General features: G+C 42.4%; 1 protein-coding gene across 1 annotated transcript; it reads left to right on the top strand.

Moving 5' to 3' along the window:
• The first annotated feature begins 383 nt into the window (after positions 1–383).
• On the top strand, positions 384–12896 carry LOC143500398 (growth hormone secretagogue receptor type 1-like). The gene is made up of 3 exons (XM_076994517.1): positions 384–659; positions 1613–2063; positions 11962–12896. Exons 1-3 carry the CDS (start codon positions 384–386, stop codon positions 12258–12260), a joined length of 1026 nt encoding a protein of 341 aa, XP_076850632.1. The 3' UTR covers positions 12261–12896.
• Positions 12897–19859: the final 6963 nt, after the last annotated feature.

Genomic DNA, 19859 nt, shown 5'->3' with positions numbered 1-19859 from the left:
GCAGAGTGAGAGTCGCATTGCTGGAGTTCACAGGACACACGCTGGAGCTGCATTAGAGGACCACACACACTTGTGATTTTTGATGATTTGATTTTCTCTATCTGCGTGATAAAGACCCAAGAGCCTGAGCAGGAGAACACACTCTCTTTCCCTCCTTCTCTGCTTCTTTTGTATCTTCTTCCATCTCTGTGTGAGTTCAGACCAGACCTGCAGTCTGTATTCTCTCATCTGTTCTAGCACTGGACTGTATCAGACCACAGTATCAGACAAACAGTATCAGACCACAGTTTCAGGTCTCTCTGAATTTGGACTGTTGTTTGTTGTCTTTCAGGACGACCTCTTTCCAGCGTGTTGGATGTATGATGCCTGTTTTTGTGTAAGAGATGGAGGAGACAGTGGACGGTTCTGGTTCAGGTAGCTGTGATAACTCCTCCTACTGGGATTACGGGACAGAACTACCGCTCTTCAGCCAATCTGAGCTGGCCACTGTAACAGCACTGTGTGTGCCGTTGTTGGTGTTTGGCCTGCTGGGTAATATTGTGACGATTCTGGTGGTTTGGCTCCGCCCCCAGATGAGAAGCACCCTCTACCTGTACCTCAGCAGTATGGCGGTGTCGGACATTCTGATTCTTGTACTGATGCCTCTTGACCTCTATAAGGTACAGACACTTACACGTGAGTAAACATACATGTTTACTCATGTATCTGTTTGCCTTATCAAGCACTGTAAGATATTATACAAATCCATCAAATGTTACCAAAATCTGTAGTTATACACAAACCTTTGCTTTATAGATGAGGGAAAAAATCCTGGTAAGTATTTCAGTGCCCTTGTTACAGATAACCAGGCTAACTATAGCAAACCACAGACAACCACAATCAGCTACAGCTAACCACAGTTAATTACCACTATTTACAAAGCACAACAAGCTAGAGTTAACCTTCATCACCATCATCACCACCATAATCACCATCATCACCATAATCATCACCACCATCATCACCATTACCACCATTATCAACATCTCCATCACCACCATCATTACCACCTCCAACACCACCACAATCATCATCATCACCACCATCACTATCATCATCACCATAATCATCACCACCATCATCATCACCACCATAATAACCATCCATCATCACCATTACCACCATTATCAACACCTCCATCACCACCATCATTACCACCTCCAACACCACCACAATCATCACCATAATCATCACCACCATCATCACCACCACCAACACCATCACCATTATTGTACTCTATGTACAGGGTTACAGGTATGTCTTGTTTATTTACTATGAGGTTATGGGTGTTTGTGATATATAAAATCTTCCCACAAAGAAAAGCTGAAATTTCCATTTGGTGAAATATTCAACAAATGGCAAGAAAGTTGTTACAGGTTCTAATATATTTACTATAACATTCTGAATTATTATAGGACCAGGGTTATTCTAGTTTATACTGATTTATTATAGGACGAGGGTTATTCTAGTTTATTTTCTATATATGATGATTTATTATAGGAGTAGAGTTATTATAGTTGATATTTTTGTGTGTGTGTGTGTTTGTTTATGTTTGTGTGTCTCTCCCCTGTAGTTGTGGTGGTACCGGCCGTGGTTGCTAGGCGACGCAGTGTGTAAGCTCTCCCAGTTTGTGAGTGAGTGCTGCACCTTCTCCTCCATCCTGCACATGACGGCGTTGGGGGTGGAGCGCTACCTGGCCGTCTGCTTCCCCCTCAGGGCCCGCCTCCTGGTGACACGTGGGCGTGTCCGGGGGCTGATTGGCGGTCTGTGGGGTGTGGCCATGCTGAGTGCGGGGCCGGCGTTGGTGCTGGTGGGGGTGGAGCATCTGGGCGACGGCGTGCCGGAGTGTCGCACCACCCAGTTTGCGCAGACGTCCGGGCTGCTCAGGGCCATGTTGTGGCTCTACAACCTCTACTTCCTGTTGCCCCTCCCCCTGCTCACGCTGCTCTACGGCCTCATCGCCCGCCGCCTGCAGCTCCGCCCACAACCGCACAGCACGCACCATCAGACCCTGAGAATGATGGGTAAGCACCTGGGCTCTGGCGCTCACCTCCGGGCAGGTGTGTCCTGTACAGCTCACAGGGAGTGGGGAGGTGGTGTGGCTGGTGGGTGGTGTTTGTGTCTCTGTCAGGTGGTGTGGCTGGTGGGTGGTGTTTGTGTCTCTGTCAGGTGGTGTGGCTGGTGGGTGGTGTTTGTCAGGTGGTGCGGCTGGTGTTTGTCTCTCTGTCAGGTGGTGTGGCTGGTGGGTGGTTCTTGTGTCTCTGTCAGGTGGTGTGGCTGGTGGGTGGTGTTTGTGTCTCTCTCAGGTGGTGTGGCTGGTGGATGGTGTTTGTGTCTCTGTCAGGTGGTGTGGGTGGTGTTTGTGTCTCTGTCATGTGGTGTGGGTGGTGTTTGTGTCTCTGTCAGGTGGTGTGGCTGCTGGAGGTGTTTGTGTCTGTCAGGTGGTGTGGCTGGTGGATGGTGTTTGTGTCTCTGTCAGGTGGTGTGGCTGGTGTTTGTCTCTCTGTCAGGTGGTGTGGCTGGTGGAGGTGTTTGTGTCTGTCAGGTGGTGTCCTGTGTACCTAACATTTAAACAGCAACAGTCATTCCATTTATAATTCCTTGATTTTGGTACACATGGTGCTAGAAGAGGACATGTTTAGATCTGATTAACCCAGCTGTGTTCCTGTACACCAGCCTTGACTTAATTTAACCTTAATCTTAACCTGAGAATTTAAGCTTTGTCCAACATGAACCAAATATTAATATTAAATATTAAACAGAACCAAGAAAGCAGCTAACAGCCAACTACAGCCAACTACAGCCCACTACAGTGTATATCAGCATTCAGTACTGTAACCAAAGAACATACAGACTAGCACATATAGTCCATACAGTAACTGCAGTCTATATAGTAACTATAGTCCATACAGTCCATCAGTGACGGGCTGTGCGTTTCACTCCTTTTTAAAATTTTAATTTAATAATAATAATAATAAGTTATTATTATATAATATTATTATATTATATTATTATAAATATAGCGCCTTTCTAGTATCCAAGGACACTTTACAAAAATCCTATGGGGAAGAATACAAAAAGCTTGTATTTCTGAACCACCAGAAGACCTGTGTCTGAGGACCTACAGTAAGTGTTCGGTTTGGGATATAAGGGTGTAGAAGCTGTGCTAAATAATCTGGAGTGAGACCATTAAGGGATTTATATGTGAGGAGCAGGATTTTAAACTGTATACACAGAGGGATGGGTAGCCAGTGAAGCTGATGAAGAATAGGTGTGATATGAGTCGATTGTTTTAGTGTGTGTAAATTCGAGCAGCTGAATTCTGAACATATTGGAGAGACTGTATGGATTTATTAGGGAGGCCAAGAAAAAGTGCATTGCAGTAATCTAAACGAGATGAGATGAAGGCATGGACCAGGATTTCAGCGTCTTTGTCTAACAGCACAGGACGCAAGCAAGCAATGTTCCGCAGATGGAAAAATGAACTTTTAAATAAAGCCCTCATGTGAGGTTCAAAATTGAGTATCAATGTAGAAGATTTCACAGCCACGTCATCAAAGTTGAGAGTAAAATCTGGGAATTTTGATATAACGGTTTTTGAACCAACAAGCAGGACTTTGGTTTTGTTTTTATTTAACTGCAGAAAGTTTGAGTGCATCCAGCATCTAAGATCCAACAGGCAGGAGATGAGAGCGGAAGGAGGCAGAGTGGAGGTGGATTTAGTGCTAACATAAATCTGTGTGTCATCAGCATAGCAGTAGAAGTTAAGGCCATGGCTATGAATTATCTTCCCAAGTGGTAGCATATAGATGATGAAGAGAAATGGACCTAGGATGGATCCCTGAGGAACTCCTTGGGTGATAGAACAGTAGGAGGATGTGTGTCTGCCCAAAGAAACACAATGTGATCTATTGGAGAGATACGAGTTGAACCATGATAGAAAGTGCCAGTTATGCCTAGGGATGAGAGACGGGAAATGAGAATGCTATATGGTTAACTGTGTCAAATGCTGAGCTCAAGTCGAGCAGGAGGAGAATACTAAGTTCACCGGCATCTACAGCTAAGAGAAGATCGTTCAGTACCCGTAACAAGGCAGTCTCAGTACTGTGAAATGTCCGGAATCCAGATTGAAAAGGCTCAAAGTGCGCATTGTCGTTCATGTTTGTCTGTATCTGTGCAGCGACTACCCTTTCTAACAGTTGAGCAAGAAATGGGAGGTTTGAGATTGGTCGGTAGCTGTCAAGTTTGTCTGGATCCAGACTGGGTTTTTTAAGGATGGGAGTGATGATCGCTGTCTTAAGGGGCCCTGGGACACAACCAGTAAAAAGAGACCTATTAATGAAATGTGATATGGGGGTAGTTAAAGCTAGAGGACACTTCTTGAGAAGCAAAGTTGGGGCAGGGTCAAGGAGACAGGTAGAAGCATTTGATTTAGTCATGAGTTTACCAATATCATCTGGTTCAGTGAAAGAGAAGGTAGATAAAGCTTTGTGTTCTGGGTTTAGGTACCTATCACCCTTAACTATAAGCGGAAGGGAAGATGGAAACTGCTGGTATATTTCATGAATTTTGTTTTTTAAAAATGCCAGACATTTTTCACACTGTTCTGTGCTGCTAACATGATCAGATGATGGAAGTTTAGTGAGTTTATTAATGGTAGCAAAGAGAGCTTTGGGTCTATTACCAGAAGTATTAATAGCTGAAGAGATATAGGTGGAGTGAGCAGAGCTGTAGATCTGCTAATTGGAGCTGTAGATCTGCTAATTGGAGCTGTAGATCTGCATGTGGTTTGTGTATGCTAATTGGTCAACAGAGAGACCAGTTTTTTTGTAACGCCGTTCGAGGCGTCGACCAGTGGTTTTCATAACATGGAGTTCTGGGGTAAACCATGGGCAAGAGCAGCCAGCAGGAACCCGCCTAGTCTTCATAGGAGCAGATTGGTCCAATATTTCAGACAATGTATGATTGTAAACAGACAAAATCTCATCGGGACAGGACAACAGTGTAATGGAAGATAGAGGAGGCCATAATGTTAATTGTGGCTTTGATAAGCTTGTGGTTAGAGACACCAACAAACGATCCTGTTACATCAGCAACTGACAGGCCAGAGGAGCAGATCAAGTCCAACATGTGACCACGGAGATGGGTGGGAAAGTCGAGATGTTGTGTTAGGTTAAACAGTTCAGTTCGGCAGCAAGCTCTGATGTTATTGAGCTGTTAGCATCAACATGAAGGTTAAAATCTCCTAGCAAAACTAGAGCTGGGCATGTAGAGCTGACCAGGGTAAGTAGCTCACAGAGCTCAGAAAATAAGTTGGTAGAAGTCTTTGGTGGACGATAGATAAGCAAGAACATGACAGAAGTTGAACTGATCAGTTTCAGTGCCATAAATTCAAAAGAAACCACCTCGTGAAATTCACAGAGACTGATATTAAGTGTACTGTGAAAAACAACAGCAAGCCCACCACCCTTCCCATGAGGTCTAGGTTTAGCTAAATATTTATGGCCAGTAGATGCTAGAAGATTTAAATGAAGATAATCGTCAGGTGGCTGCCATGTCTCGGTGAGAAAAAACATACTGAGGTTATTGTCCATCTAGAGGTCATTTAAAACGTCAGCTTTATCTGTGATACAGCGACAATTCAGTAATCCAAGTCCATGTCTATTTTTAGTCGTTTCGTAGCATTTTGACGAAGCCAGAGAGGTGTTGCAGGGAAGAGTACATAAAAGGTCCAGGTTTACACTTCGTAGTCAGTAAGGAGTTGTAGGGCGGCTGTATCTATTGGTCCAGATAACAGGAATATTAGAGTCCGATGAGCGATGGATGACGAGACGAGTTCTGGAACCACGGTTGATATAACGGGGACGACGGATGGTGCCAAGTGACTGACATAATTTATATGTAGCGCTGTCCAGACGGGATGGAATACAGAGGTTTCTGAGTTGCACTGTTGTCTATGTAAGCGCCATACTCCGGTTTTAAATCTTAGCCAGTGTTGGGAACGTTACTTTAAAAAAGTAATTTGTTATAGTTACTCACTACTTGTTCAAAAAAGTAACTGAGTTAGTAACTGAATTACTCTATAATAAAAGTAACTCCTTACCAGGGAAAGTAACTATTTGCATTACAGTAAAAAAAAAAGTTATATGCCAATGAATAAGGATTTTTTGAAAAAGCAGTTTTCACAATCAGTTGAAATAAGTAGATCATAAAGGTGTTTAACTTTTGATATTTATTGCACATCAACAGATCAGTGCAGGATAAAATCATTTAAAATGCCAAATCTTTGGAAGAAAAAAAAAAAAAAAAAGTTACACTATATAAATTGCATTTACATCTATCTAGTTAAATTAAATTCTCTCAACCTGAGACAACTAGTTTGTTCACAACAGAAGTAAACTTAACAATAAAACCTCTATTCTTAAATAAATCAAATACCCAGTCTGGTAGACATTCAGGAACTTCAAGTATTTTCTTCTTAAATAACGTTTATATCGCTACCTTGAAAATGCTAATTTTTCTTCGGCTTGCTCCTGACTCGCCATTTCTGCCTCTTCTCCGTTTGTGTCGTGTGTCACTGGTGTGCTTCGGCACGCGTGTAAAAACACTGGCTCTGATTGGCTACCATAACGCTGCCTTAGCCAATCACTTACTAACTTGTTAAGTTAAACAGGTGTTACACCGAGAACTGTGACCTATCGAGATCTGTTACTCCTCACTAGCCTGGGCAGCGGTCCGCTCGGATTGCTGTTAGTATATCAATATATAGTAACGCACCGCTTTTAATGACCAGTAACGTCAACGGCGTTGTAACAACAGGAAAAGTAATTAATTATATTATCCCGTTACTGACAAAATGAGGCCGTTACCTAACGCTGTTATTTTTAATGGCGTTATTCGCAACACAGATCTTAGCTGATGGGTAATTATTAGTATATAGTGACCAGACCTTTCAGTCTTTTTCTTTTAACAAAAAATAAATAAATATTGAGAAGTCATAGAACAAATATACAATGTAACAGCAGTGGAAAGCTAATTTTAAGCAGACTTCTTAAAAGTCTTCTTTTTTCCCCCTAACCTCACTTAGTCCCTGAGATAAACAAGCAAACAAACAAAAACCAAAAAGAAACAAACAAACAAAACAAAAAGAAAGAAACAAACAATAAACAAATAAAAGAGGGGGTTGGGGGGGAGAGAACACGTGCTAATTTTTGTGTTTAATTTTAAATAGAGGGCGTTGTCCGAAGTCGATCGAAATAAGAAAGAAAAGAGTTCCATTTTAAATAGAACTTCAAGGTGCTCCCTCTTAAAGTAAATCTGATTTTCTCTAACCTAAGAAAATAGATCACATCATGGAACCACATTAATGATGTAGGTGGTTTGGAGGATTTCCAGAGCAGAAGGATACGTCGCCTAGCTAACAAAGAAGTAAAAGCAATAACGTCTCTTTGAAAGTGAATAAACCCGTGAGGAGAGCCCAAAAATGGCAGTATTAGGACAGATTTGAAGAGTTAAGCCAAAGATTTTTGACATTGTATCAAAATAATCAAACCAAAATTTTTGAATAACCGAGCAAAAGAAAAACATATGGGATAAATTACATGAAGACATAGAGCATCTTTCACAACGATCTGTCACTGTTTCAGGGAAAAACACTGCCAATCGGTATTTGGAAAGGTGAACTCTGTGTAACACTTTAAATTGTAACTGTAACTGGAACGCACGTGGTTCAACGCCTTATCCCACCAGCCGTTTGGTAACCCGGAGCCCAGTTCCACCTCCCAAGCATTTTTTATGGATTTATGTCCATCAGGCGAGAGTATATCCTAGATATAAGTGATAGCTGGGAGGGGTCAAGATACAGAAAGTCATCACATGGTCTGAAAATAAAGAGGAGTGGCACTGCCTAATTTGAATGTATCTGAACAAATGGGAAGATGGTAAATTAAAATCAACAGATAATTGAGCAAAAGAACATAAAATACCATCTCTATAAAGGTCAAGAAGGGAGATTATGCCTATCTCATACCATAACCTAAATGCTGCGTAGATCAAGTCTCTCTCTCTCTCTGCAGTGTTGATGGTGTTTCTATCTGCAGTGCTGAATGTGTCTCTCTGCAGTGGTGATGGTGTTTCTATCTGCAGTGCTGATAGTGTTTCTCTCTGCAGTGGTGGTGGTGTTTCTCTCTCTCTCTGCAGTGGTGATGGTGTTTCTATCTGCAGTGGTGATGGTGTTTTTCTCTCTGCAGTGCTGATGGTGTTTCTCTCTGCAGTGCTGATGGTGTTTCTCTCTGCAGTGGTAATGGTGTTTCTCTCTGCAGTGCTGATGGTGTTTCTATCTGCAGTGCTGAAGGTGTCTCTCTGCAGTGGTGGTGGTGTTTCTCTCTCTCTGCAGTGGTGATGGTGTTTCTATCTGCAGTGCTGATGGTGTTTCTATCTGCAGTGGTGATGGTGTTTCTCTCTCTAGTGGTAATGGTGTTTCTGCAGTGCTGATGGTGTTTCTCTGCAGTGCTGATGGTGTTTCTATCTGCAGTGCTGAAGGCGTCTCTCTGCAGTGGTGATGGTGTTTCTCTGCAGTGGTGGTGGTGTTTCTATCTGCAGTGCTGATGGTGTTTCTCTCTGCAGTGGTAATGGTGTTTCTCTCTGCAGTGCTGATGGTGTTTCTCTGCAGTGCTGATGGTGTTTCTATCTGCAGTGCTGAAGGTGTCTCTCTGCAGTGGTGGTGGTGTTTCTCTCTGCAGTGGTGATGGTGTTTCTATCTGCAGTGCTGATGGTGTTTCTATCTGCAGTGCTGATGGTGTTTCTATCTGCAGTGGTGATGGTGTTTCTCTCTCTGCAGTGCTGATGGTGTTTCTCTCTGCAGTGGTAATGGTGTTTCTCTCTGCAGTGCTGATGGTGTTTCTCTGCAGTGCTGATGGTGTTTCTATCTGCAGTGCTGAAGGCGTCTCTCTGCAGTGGTGATGGTGTTTCTCTGCAGTGGTGGTGGTGTTTCTATCTGCAGTGCTGATGGTGTTTCTATCTGCAGTGGTGATGGTGTTTCTATCTGCAGTGCTGATGGTGTTTCCAGGGGTGATAGTGGGAAAATTTCCTGAGCCTGAACTTGGGGGCTGGGTGAGGAGTGGAAGTGTACCATATTTTGAATATTTAATAATTAATCTTTTAATTAATTAATAATAAACAAGTCAGGTAATCATTATGGGGAAATAAAAAAAAACAAATTTCTATTAATATTCTGAGAAAATGCTGTAACCTAAAGATTCTGTTAACACAATTAGACACAATATGTTAAAAACAGGCATGATTCATTATTTATTCATTACTGTTAGTAAATTATAGGATACCAGACAATTCAAAGAAATTATGCAAATAAAGTTTAAAAGAATTACAAGTATTGTGATTATAGTTAGTTTTATTATATAAAATATTTAATACATATTTTGTGTTGGTTTATTAGGACATACATTTTGTGCTTTTGTTCATGTATTACACCTTATGCCGTAAGTTACAGGCGGCCATGATGAACCAGATCGTCTGACCACCTGTACCGGCTCAAAAAAACACTTTCTTATATTTCTGATAAAAATTAAACAATCAGAATAAAGATAAAATACTGAATTTATCTTGTATCTACCTCTGAAGCTCTTCCAATGTCTGAAATACAGGCGGTCCCCGGGTTACGACGTCGATCCGCCGTAAATCGATTTTCGGTGTAAATCGGAACTTACTTACATACTGTACGTAAATAACATACTATACGCAGTTATCATATCCTAAAGCTAGCCTTTTGGCAAATACCTTTATTCATAGCTGCATTTAACTAAGGCTAAAGGCCTATCCTGACGCCGCGCACACCAAACATACGAAATGTGTAGTAACCACGAAAAATCGTAACTCGGGAACCTCATAACCGCCTGTATGATGTTTATGTCGATTGAATCGGAGCATTGATGACTTCGGCACGACCAATCAAGTTGAAAACATAAACTGACCAAAACAAACTGGACTTAAGGCAGGAGGGAGGTAGCTTTTTTACGTAATGTCCGAAAATCAGAATGCGGGATGACCCGCAAGTCAATCAAATGACACCGCCGTCATCCATCCAGCGCTGATGATCTAGTGAGAAGATCATATTTCGGCCTCAAAACAGATAGCACGCGCGCGTGTGTGGTTTATTATTATGATTTGATGGATTTTTCCCCCCCAAAAATTCTTTTTTTTTCCCTCGCGGACACGGAATTCCGGCGTGGCGCCTGAAAACTATCAGGCCTGTGTTTCTCTGCAGTGGTGATGGTGTTTCTCTCTCTGCAGTGGTGATGGTGTTTCTCTCTCTGCAGTGGTGATGGTGTTTCTCTCTGCAGTGGTGATGGTGTTTCTCTCTCTGCAGTGGTGATGGTGTTTCTCTCTCTGCAGTGGTGATGGTGTTTCTCTCTCTGCAGTGGTGATGGTGTTTCTCTCTCTGCAGTGGTGATGGTGTTTCTCTCTCTGCAGTGGTGATGGTGTTTCTCTGCAGTGGTGATGGTGTTTCTCTCTCTGCAGTGGTGATGGTGTTTCTCTCTCTGCAGTGGTGATGGTGTTTCTCTCTCTGCAGTGGTGATGGTGTTTCTCTCTCTGCAGTGGTGATGGTGTTTCTCTCTCTGCAGTGGTGATGGTGTTTCTCTGCAGTGGTGATGGTGTTTCTCTCTCTGCAGTGGTGATGGTGTTTCTCTCTCTGCAGTGGTGATGGTGTGTTTCTCTGCAGTGGTGATGGTGTTTCTCTCTCTGCAGTGGTGATGGTGTTTCTCTCTCTGCAGTGGTGATGGTGTTTCTCTGCAGTGGTGATGGTGTTTCTCTCTCTGCAGTGGTGATGGTGTTTCTCTCTCTGCAGTGGTGATGGTGTTTCTCTCTCTGCAGTGGTGATGGTGTTTCTCTCTGCAGTGGTCATGGTGTTTCTCTCTCTGCAGTGGTGATGGTGTTTCTCTCTCTGCAGTGGTGATGGTGTTTCTCTGCAGTGGTGATGGTGTTTCTCTCTCTGCAGTGGTGATGGTGTTTCTCTCTCTGCAGTGGTGATGGTGTTTCTCTCTCTGCAGTGGTGATGGTGTTTCTCTCTCTGCAGTGGTGATGGTGTTTCTCTGCAGTGGTGATGGTGTTTCTCTCTCTGCAGTGGTGATGGTGTTTCTCTGCAGTGGTGATGGTGTTTCTCTCTCTGCAGTGGTGATGGTGTTTCTCTCTCTGCAGTGGTGATGGTGTTTCTCTGCAGTGGTGATGGTGTTTCTCTCTCTGCAGTGGTGATGGTGTTTCTCTCTCTGCAGTGGTGATGGTGTTTCTCTCTCTGCAGTGGTGATGGTGTTTCTCTGCAGTGGTGATGGTGTTTCTCTCTCTGCAGTGGTGATGGTGTTTCTCTCTCTGCAGTGGTGATGGTGTTTCTCTGCAGTGGTGATGGTGTTTCTCTGCAGTGGTGATGGTGTTTCTCTGCAGTGGTGATGGTGTTTCTCTCTCTGCAGTGGTGATGGTGTTTCTCTGCAGTGGTGATGGTGTTTCTCTGCAGTGGTGATGGTGTTTCTCTCTCTGCAGTGGTGATGGTGTTTCTCTCTCTGCAGTGGTGATGGTGTTTCTCTGCAGTGGTGATGGTGTTTCTCTCTCTGCAGTGGTGATGGTGTTTCTCTGCAGTGGTGATGGTGTTTCTCTGCAGTGGTGATGGTGTTTCTCTCTCTGCAGTGGTGATGGTGTTTCTCTCTCTGCAGTGGTGATCGTGTTTCTCTGCAGTGGTGATGGTGTTTCTCTCTCTGCAGTGGTGATCGTGTTTCTCTGCAGTGGTGATCGTGTTTCTCTGCAGTGGTGATGGTGTTTCTCTCTCTCTGCAGTGGTGATGGTGTTTCTCTCTCTCTGCAGTGGTGATGGTGTTTCTCTCTCTCTGCAGTGGTGATGGTGTTTCTCTCTCTGCAGTGGTGATCGTGGTGGTGTTTATCCTGTGCTGGCTGCCCTTCCATGTGGGTCGGACTCTCTTCTCTGTGGGTCCAGACTCCACCCCTGAGCTCTACTACATCAGCCAGTATCTCAACCTCATCTCCTTCGTGCTTTTCTACCTCAGTGCCGCCATCAACCCGCTCCTCTACAACATCATGTCCACCCGTTACCGTGTCAACGTGTGCAGTCTGCTCCACCACCCGCTGTGCCTCAGAGATGAGCTGCACCATAGGGATCACCATACCTCCACCCCCCCGTCACACTCCAGCCACGTCTGATGAGTGTGTGAGTGTGTGTGGTGTTGTGTTCTGTATGTTGTGCAGTCTAATGTGATTCTGAGAAGATGTTGGCTTCAGTATGGACTTACCAGGAACTGTGACCCCAGGACACTTATTACTGCGTATGTCAGATAGAGAGAGAGTGAGTGAGAGAGAGTGAGTGAGTGAGTACTCTGAGACTGGATGTGTGTGTGTGAGTACGTGTGTGGTGTGTGGGTGTGTACTCTGACACTGGATCAATGTGTTGTCAGGTTCCAGATCAGTGTGAATTGTGACAGTGTTACTAACATTCATTTACTCCTGATTCTGCTCACTGAGATATATGATGTATATCAGATATACCAGATATGAATATACTAGATATATGATTTATATATCAGATATACCAGATATGAATATACCAGATATATGATTTATATATCAGATATACCACATATGAATATACCAGATATATGATGTATATCAGATATACCACATATGAATATACCAGATATATGATTTATATATCAGATATACCAGATATGAATATACCAGATATATGATTTATATATCAGATATACCAGATATATGAATCATTCTGTACAGTTTCTGTATGACTTTAAGCCTTTTAAGATTACCTGTTGGCACAGTTTCTATGGAAACCAGTAGCGAACCGTGACCTTTAAACCTGGGCCCGCTACCCCCCCCCCCCCTCCCCCCCGAAATTATTTTTTTCCTTTCTTAATAAACTAAATAAAGAAAAACTGAGACGACAGTACAGCTTTAAAAACGCAATAAACAATAATATCTGTACTAGATAACATCTTAAGCAAAATAAGTTTCCAAACAAAATAAGGTTCACAGCTCCGTGGTTCTCGGAAGCGGAATATGTAAACAACGCGCACGAGGACGTCAAAGGGATGAATCGAAACTAGCTAGCGATGGTGCTAACGACAGCTAGCGTCGCCACAGCGGGCGGAAATTATCATACAGTTAAGCCCGCCCACTAAGAGAGAAGATATGATTGGTCAATTTTGCTGTCATTTGAAACTGGTATTGCGCTGAATTATAACTGCCAGGCCCTCTGTAAACGAACAGCGGGCATCACAGTCCTGATAGGGGGAGACACAGGCTCACAGGCTTCCACTCAACCCCTCACCTTCCAACACAGATTGAATAGACACGGGTGAATATTTTATTTGCTTATATTTTTGTAATTGTTTAGATGTCGAATGTCAAACTGTAAGTAGATAAAATAAAATTGGATAATTATATATATAATGCTTTAAGAATATTTTAGGCCCTCTGAGAGGGCGTAGAGGGCCCTGACGGTTCCCCACTGATGGAAACATATTGAGAATTTTACTGAGGGCTAGATTTCTGCTGTCTTAATTGTAGGCCTATAATTGATTTACTAATTGCAAAATATATGCAACAAGGCCTGCAGACAGTGGAGGGTAAACAGAAGTTAACTGAAGGACATGACTGTATATAGTTAATATTGGATATGAATTTTATCAGTTGGCTGCATGACTTTTTTCCATTGAAAACTCACGTTTAGAGAATGTTACAAATAAAATGTCAAATTCAGTGGGGAACCGTCAGGGCCCTCTACGCCCTCTCAGAGGGCCTAAAATATTCTTAAAGCATTATATATATAATTATCCAATTTTATTTTATCTACTTACAGTTTGACATTCGACATCTAAACAATTACAAAAATATAAGCAAATAAAATATTCACCCGTGTCTATTCAATCTGTGTTGGAAGGTGAGGGGTTGAGTGGAAGCCTGTGAGCCTGTGTCTCCCCCTATCAGGACTGTGATGCCCGCTGTTCGTTTACAGAGGGCCTGGCAGTTATAATTCAGCGCAATACCAGTTTCAAATGACAGCAAAATTGACCAATCATATCTTCTCTCTTAGTGGGCGGGCTTAACTGTATGATAATTTCCGCCCGCTGTGGCGACGCTAGCTGTCGTTAGCACCATCGCTAGCTAGTTTCGATTCATCCCTTTGACGTCCTCGTGCGCGTTGTTTACATATTCCGCTTCCGAGAACCACGGAGCTGTGAACCTTATTTTGTTTGGAAACTTATTTTGCTTAAGATGTTATCTAGTACAGATATTATTGTTTATTGCGTGTTTAAAGCTGTACTGTCGTCTCAGTTTTTCTTTATTTAGTTTATTAAGAAAGGAAAAAAATTTTGGGGGGGAGGGGAGGGGGTAGCGGGCCCAGGTTTAAAGGTCACGGTTCGCTACTGGTCAAATTTCATTCAACATGTGCTTGTAATTTTTTTTTATAATTAGGTGTTTCACATGCGCTAAAAAGTGCCCTTCACCCCCCCTCCCCCCGAGCACTTGCCCCCCAAAATGTCTGTGCACGCCACTGATCAGTACTAATAATCTATAACCCAGTTGTGTGTTTGCTACTCAAACACTGTTGAAGGATTTGAATAAATATCTGATTAGTAGAAAACTGTGTTAATAGAGTAGAAATACTGAACGATTAGCCACACCTTGCATCATGTAATTCTATTAGTTAGGACAACGCTGTTGGTTCATTGAAGACATTGGGTCTAACACCCCTCTCACTCATCGTTTACATAACCACACCTCTCATACATCATAAACATAACCACACCTCTCACTCATCATTTACATAACCACACCTCTCACTCATCATTTACATAACCCCACTTCTCACACATCGTGTACATAGCTACACCTCTCACTCATTATTTACATAGCCACACCTTTCACTCATCATTTACATAACCACACCTCTCACTCATCATTTACATAACCACACCTCTCATTCACCATTTACATAACCACACCTCTCATACAGCATAAACATAACCACACTTCTCACTCACTATTTACATAACCACACCTCTCATACACCATTTACATAACCACATCTCTCACTCATCATTTACATAACCACACCTCTCACTCATCATTTACATAACCACACCTCTCATTCACCATTTACATAACCACACCTCTCATACATCATAAACATAACCACACTTCTCACTCACTATTTACATAACCACACCTCTCACTCACCATTTACATAACCACACCTCTCATACATCATAAACAGCCACACCTCTCACTCACCATTTACATAACCACACCTCTCATACATCATAAACATAACCACACCTCTCATACATCATCACTGCACACACAAACACCCATGCACATGCACCACCATGCACACATGCAGAAACTCCCATACGCACACATGCACATGCACAAATCTGAGGAACAAATTTGAATCATGACACTATCAGTAATGGATAGTGAATCTGTGAACTATTCCAACCCTGTGATACCTCAGCAGAGCTGTAGTGCTCTCTGGTTCTTCTGAGGAATGGATGCTGTATTGGGGATCTTTCTAAAAACAAGAATGTCATTTTCATTTACTGTTTATGTATATTATGTTTATTTTACTGTCATTGCTGTAAAATACAATGCTTAAGTGTGTGGTGTAACAAGTGGTGTTTAACATGTTAATAAAACTGTATGAGGAAACAGTCTCATTAGTGTTGGTGTTGGAAGAATTAGTCCTTTAGTGTTTAGTTAGCGATATAATGTTTAGTTAGTGTTTCAGAGCAGGTGAACAGGACACGTCCTCAGTCTGTCAATCCCCCGCACACAGCTGCACCAACACAACTATGTTTACGATGGAAATGGCTCTTTCTGCACTCCAGAGTGGTACTGCGAGACTCAAGCCGTAAGGCCCTCATCCTTCATTATTTACCCCATTCCACATTATTTACCCCCATCCCTCATTATTTACCCTAATTATTTATCCCCATGCCTCATTATTTACCCTCATCCCTCATTATTTACCCTCATGCCTCATTATTTACCCCCATGCCTCATTATTTCCAGGTAACTTGAATGTAGAGCAACTGTAGAAGTACACAATCAGGGGACTACTGAATCACTACAGCGACCTACTGAATCACTACAGCGACCTACTGAATCACTGCAGCGACCTACTGAATCACTGCAGCGGTCTACTGAATCACTGCAGCGGTCTACTGAATCACTGCAGCAACCTACCTACTGAATCACTGCAGCGGTCTACTGAATCAATGCAGCAACCTACCTACTGAATCACTGCAGCGGTCTACTGAATCACTGCAGCGGTCTACTGAATCACTGCAGCGACCTACTGAATCACTACAGCAACCTACTGAATCACTGCAGCGACCTACTGAATCACTGCAGCGACCTACTGAATCACTACAGCGACCTACTGAATCACTGCAGTGGTCTACTGAATCACTGCAGCGACCTACTGAATCACTGCAGCGACCTACTGATTCACTGCAGTGGTCTACTGAATCACTGCTATATAGTAGCTGGACAGTTGTCAGCAGTATAAAATTCACTTTAGTACATTATAATTGTAATTCATTACAATTGTAGTATAGACTCAGGGCAGTGTAACATCCACTGCAGTTGACTATACATTAACAGCAGTATAGAAATTATTATAGAATTAGATTATAGAACTGGACTATACAGTAACTGCAGAAAATAACTTCTGCAGAAGCGTCCCCTAGTGGGCCTGCCGGCGGGCCCAGCTCATAAATCGTGTTATTAAACATATTAAACATTGATGGAATTCCAAACAAAAGCAATAAATTCAAGATGTCCTATCCAATCTACATGCCTACCGAGTTTTAGCCGTCTACCTACAGGCGATCGCGAGATATCCGGCTTTGAAGTTGGTGATGAAAGCGCTCCCCCCCCCCCCCCCCATTTACTAACAAGGCTTCAATTTAAAACCTTAACATAGTAGAGAAAATGTTGTTAAATACCTTAATTTGCTTGCTCACTTTGCTGCAACATTGTGCGTAATCCACTTCCTGGATGAGACGCCCTCTCAGCGTCACCGAAGCGTTTTGAAAGCTGATTTGTCCTCTAATTACAAAGCTGCAGCGGTTTTGCTTCGAAATGCGTCGATTTTATTGGTCTAGAAGGGGGTAGTGACACCCGGCGAGGTGTGTGTGTGTGTGTGTGTGTGTGTGTGTGGGGGGGGGTCCATCCAATAAGCCCGGCTGAGACCAGCTGGCGCCTTCGAAGTGATTGATAGCTGTTCTAACCAATAGTTAAGTTGAAAAGATCAACCCCTCACTTGCCATGATTGGTGAATGTTTATTTGAAAACTAAGCCCCGGAACGTGGCTATGATTTCCGTTGTAGTTTTGCAAACCTACTAGCCTAAGGTAACCTAAGCTAAGCTCCATAGAACCCACGCAAATGACTCTGTTCGGCGAAACTGAAGCAGTCGTGGATTATTTTGTTAGTTGTTATTTTGATCACGGATACTTTTGAACATCACAGAAAAGAAAAGGATTACTTTGGATGGAGTTTATGTCCAGTTTTCGGGTACGGCGCCGACCCGGAAGTAAGCCTGAACCACCGCTACGACGCGATATGACGGACTCATGAGTAAAAATGAAAAAAAAAAAAACTATTTTACATACGAGAATTTGTACTATATGATCTAATACTAAATATTAGATTATAAACAGTATTAGAGCATTTAAGTACTGTAGTACTCGGTATCATGTTGGATCTTAACGTAGTTGGCTACGTTAGCTTAGCTAGCCTGTCGGACTATCTTGGACATAAATATAACAACATATATAATACAACAAAATGACTTCATTGGAATTTTCTGGTGTTTCTGTAAGATGTCCAACGTTGTTGTTTGTAGTAGCATGTTAGCTTAGTTGGCTAAGGGTGTGTCATATTTGGACATGGGTGTGGCGCACTGGACATACCTTGGAACACGGTTTTTTAATTAGCGGCTTGATGACTGCAGATGCCCCCCTTTAACGCTTGACAGCCCAATGGCTGCATTTTTGAGCGAATGGTACTAGTACACTTCAACACTAGATATCTCAAGTTGTACATATAGGAAAATGATCATTCAGGGCTCAAACTGAAGAAGACAGTTAGACCAACATATTCATCTCTAGGCTTATATTTCCATAATGTGGTTTTATTTGAGAGCTTCTATTACAGAAAAACATAGCCAAAAAAACTTGAACCTGAAATTGACCAGTATGTATATTTACATAGTTATTCCAATCTGTCTATAAATTTGCAATAAATTTCGCTAGGGTCTTTTCTAACAACACAGAAAAAATGGAGCAAATCCATGCAAGCATTGCAAAGTTATTCCACTTTGTTCCAAGGTATGTCCTGTCCAACATTCCAGTGTCCACGTATGCTAATTATGCGACACACCCGGTGGACACCCTTAGCCAACCAAGCTAACATGCTAACAAATTCCATACACGAAACCGAGGAGCTATTTCAAACAACAACGAAGCACATATTACAGAAAGACCAGAAAATTACAATGAATAAATTCCATGTCCAAATATGAACGTCACGTTATGATATTTATGTCTAATATAGTCCGACAGGCTACAGCTAAGCTTACGTCGCCAACTCCGGTAGCATCCGACACGATACAGTGTACTCCAGCACTCAAAAGCTTCAATACTGTTTATAATCTAATGTTTAGTATTAGATTATATATTTTGTACAAAATCGCTTATGAAAAATTATCCATTTTTACTCACGAGTACGTAGAATCGCGTCGTAGCCGGTGTACAGTCTCACTTCCGGGTTGGCGAAAATTCCGAAAATTGCTCATATATTCCATAAAAAGTAATCCTTTTATTTTCTGTGATGTTCAAAAGTATCCACAATCAGAATAAAAACGAACAAAATGATCCATGACTGCGTCAGTTTCGCCAAACAGTGTGTTCTGGTGGAGCTTAGCTTAGGTTAGCAAAGGATAGCTTATGTTGCTATGCTAGCGGACCCACATTGGAAATGACTACGCACGCAAAGTGCGTAAAGAAGGGTCTTATAAAAGAAATCTTCTTTATAAAAGAAATCTTCGCAAAGAAGGGTCTTATAAAATAAATAATCCACCAATCATGGCAAACGAGGGCTGATTAGCTTCAGAAGGACGTAAACTATTGGTTAGAACACCTTTCAATCACTTCTAAGGCGCCAGAATGTCTGTAGAGCCGATTGGATCACCCCCACCTCCCCTCCCCTTCGCACCTCGCCGGGGAGAGGTTGTAAAACCTGTCACTCAAAGTCACTACCCCACTTCAGACCAATAAAAACCACTCAAATCAAAGCAGAACCGCTGCAGCTTTGTAATAAGAGGACAAATCAGCTTTCAAAACGCTTCGGTGACGCGTAGGGGGCAGATTTGTCGGAGCGTCTCATCCAGGAAGTGGATTACACAAAATTTTGCAGTGAGGTGAGCAAGCTTTTTAAGGTATTTAACCACAACGGATATACGATGTTAAGGTCTTAAATTGAAGCCTTATTAGTGTACGATTTTTAGGTGACAAAACATTAAGACATCTCACATCATAAATATGTTTTTTAAACGGATATGTCGGGAGACTCCCCCGCGAGGTGCACTTTTGTCACCAACTTTAAAGCCGGATATCTCGCGATCGGCTGCACGTAGACGTCTAAAACTCGGTAGGCATGTAGATGGGATAGGAATTTATCACTTTTGTTCGGATTCATTAACGTTTAATATGTTTTATAA

This window comes from Brachyhypopomus gauderio, unplaced genomic scaffold (assembly GCF_052324685.1).
Source record: "Brachyhypopomus gauderio isolate BG-103 unplaced genomic scaffold, BGAUD_0.2 sc148, whole genome shotgun sequence".
Lineage (NCBI taxonomy): Eukaryota > Metazoa > Chordata > Actinopteri > Gymnotiformes > Hypopomidae > Brachyhypopomus > Brachyhypopomus gauderio.
Note: the sequence above shows the minus strand (reverse complement) of the source record. Positions and strands in the feature narration are given on the sequence as shown.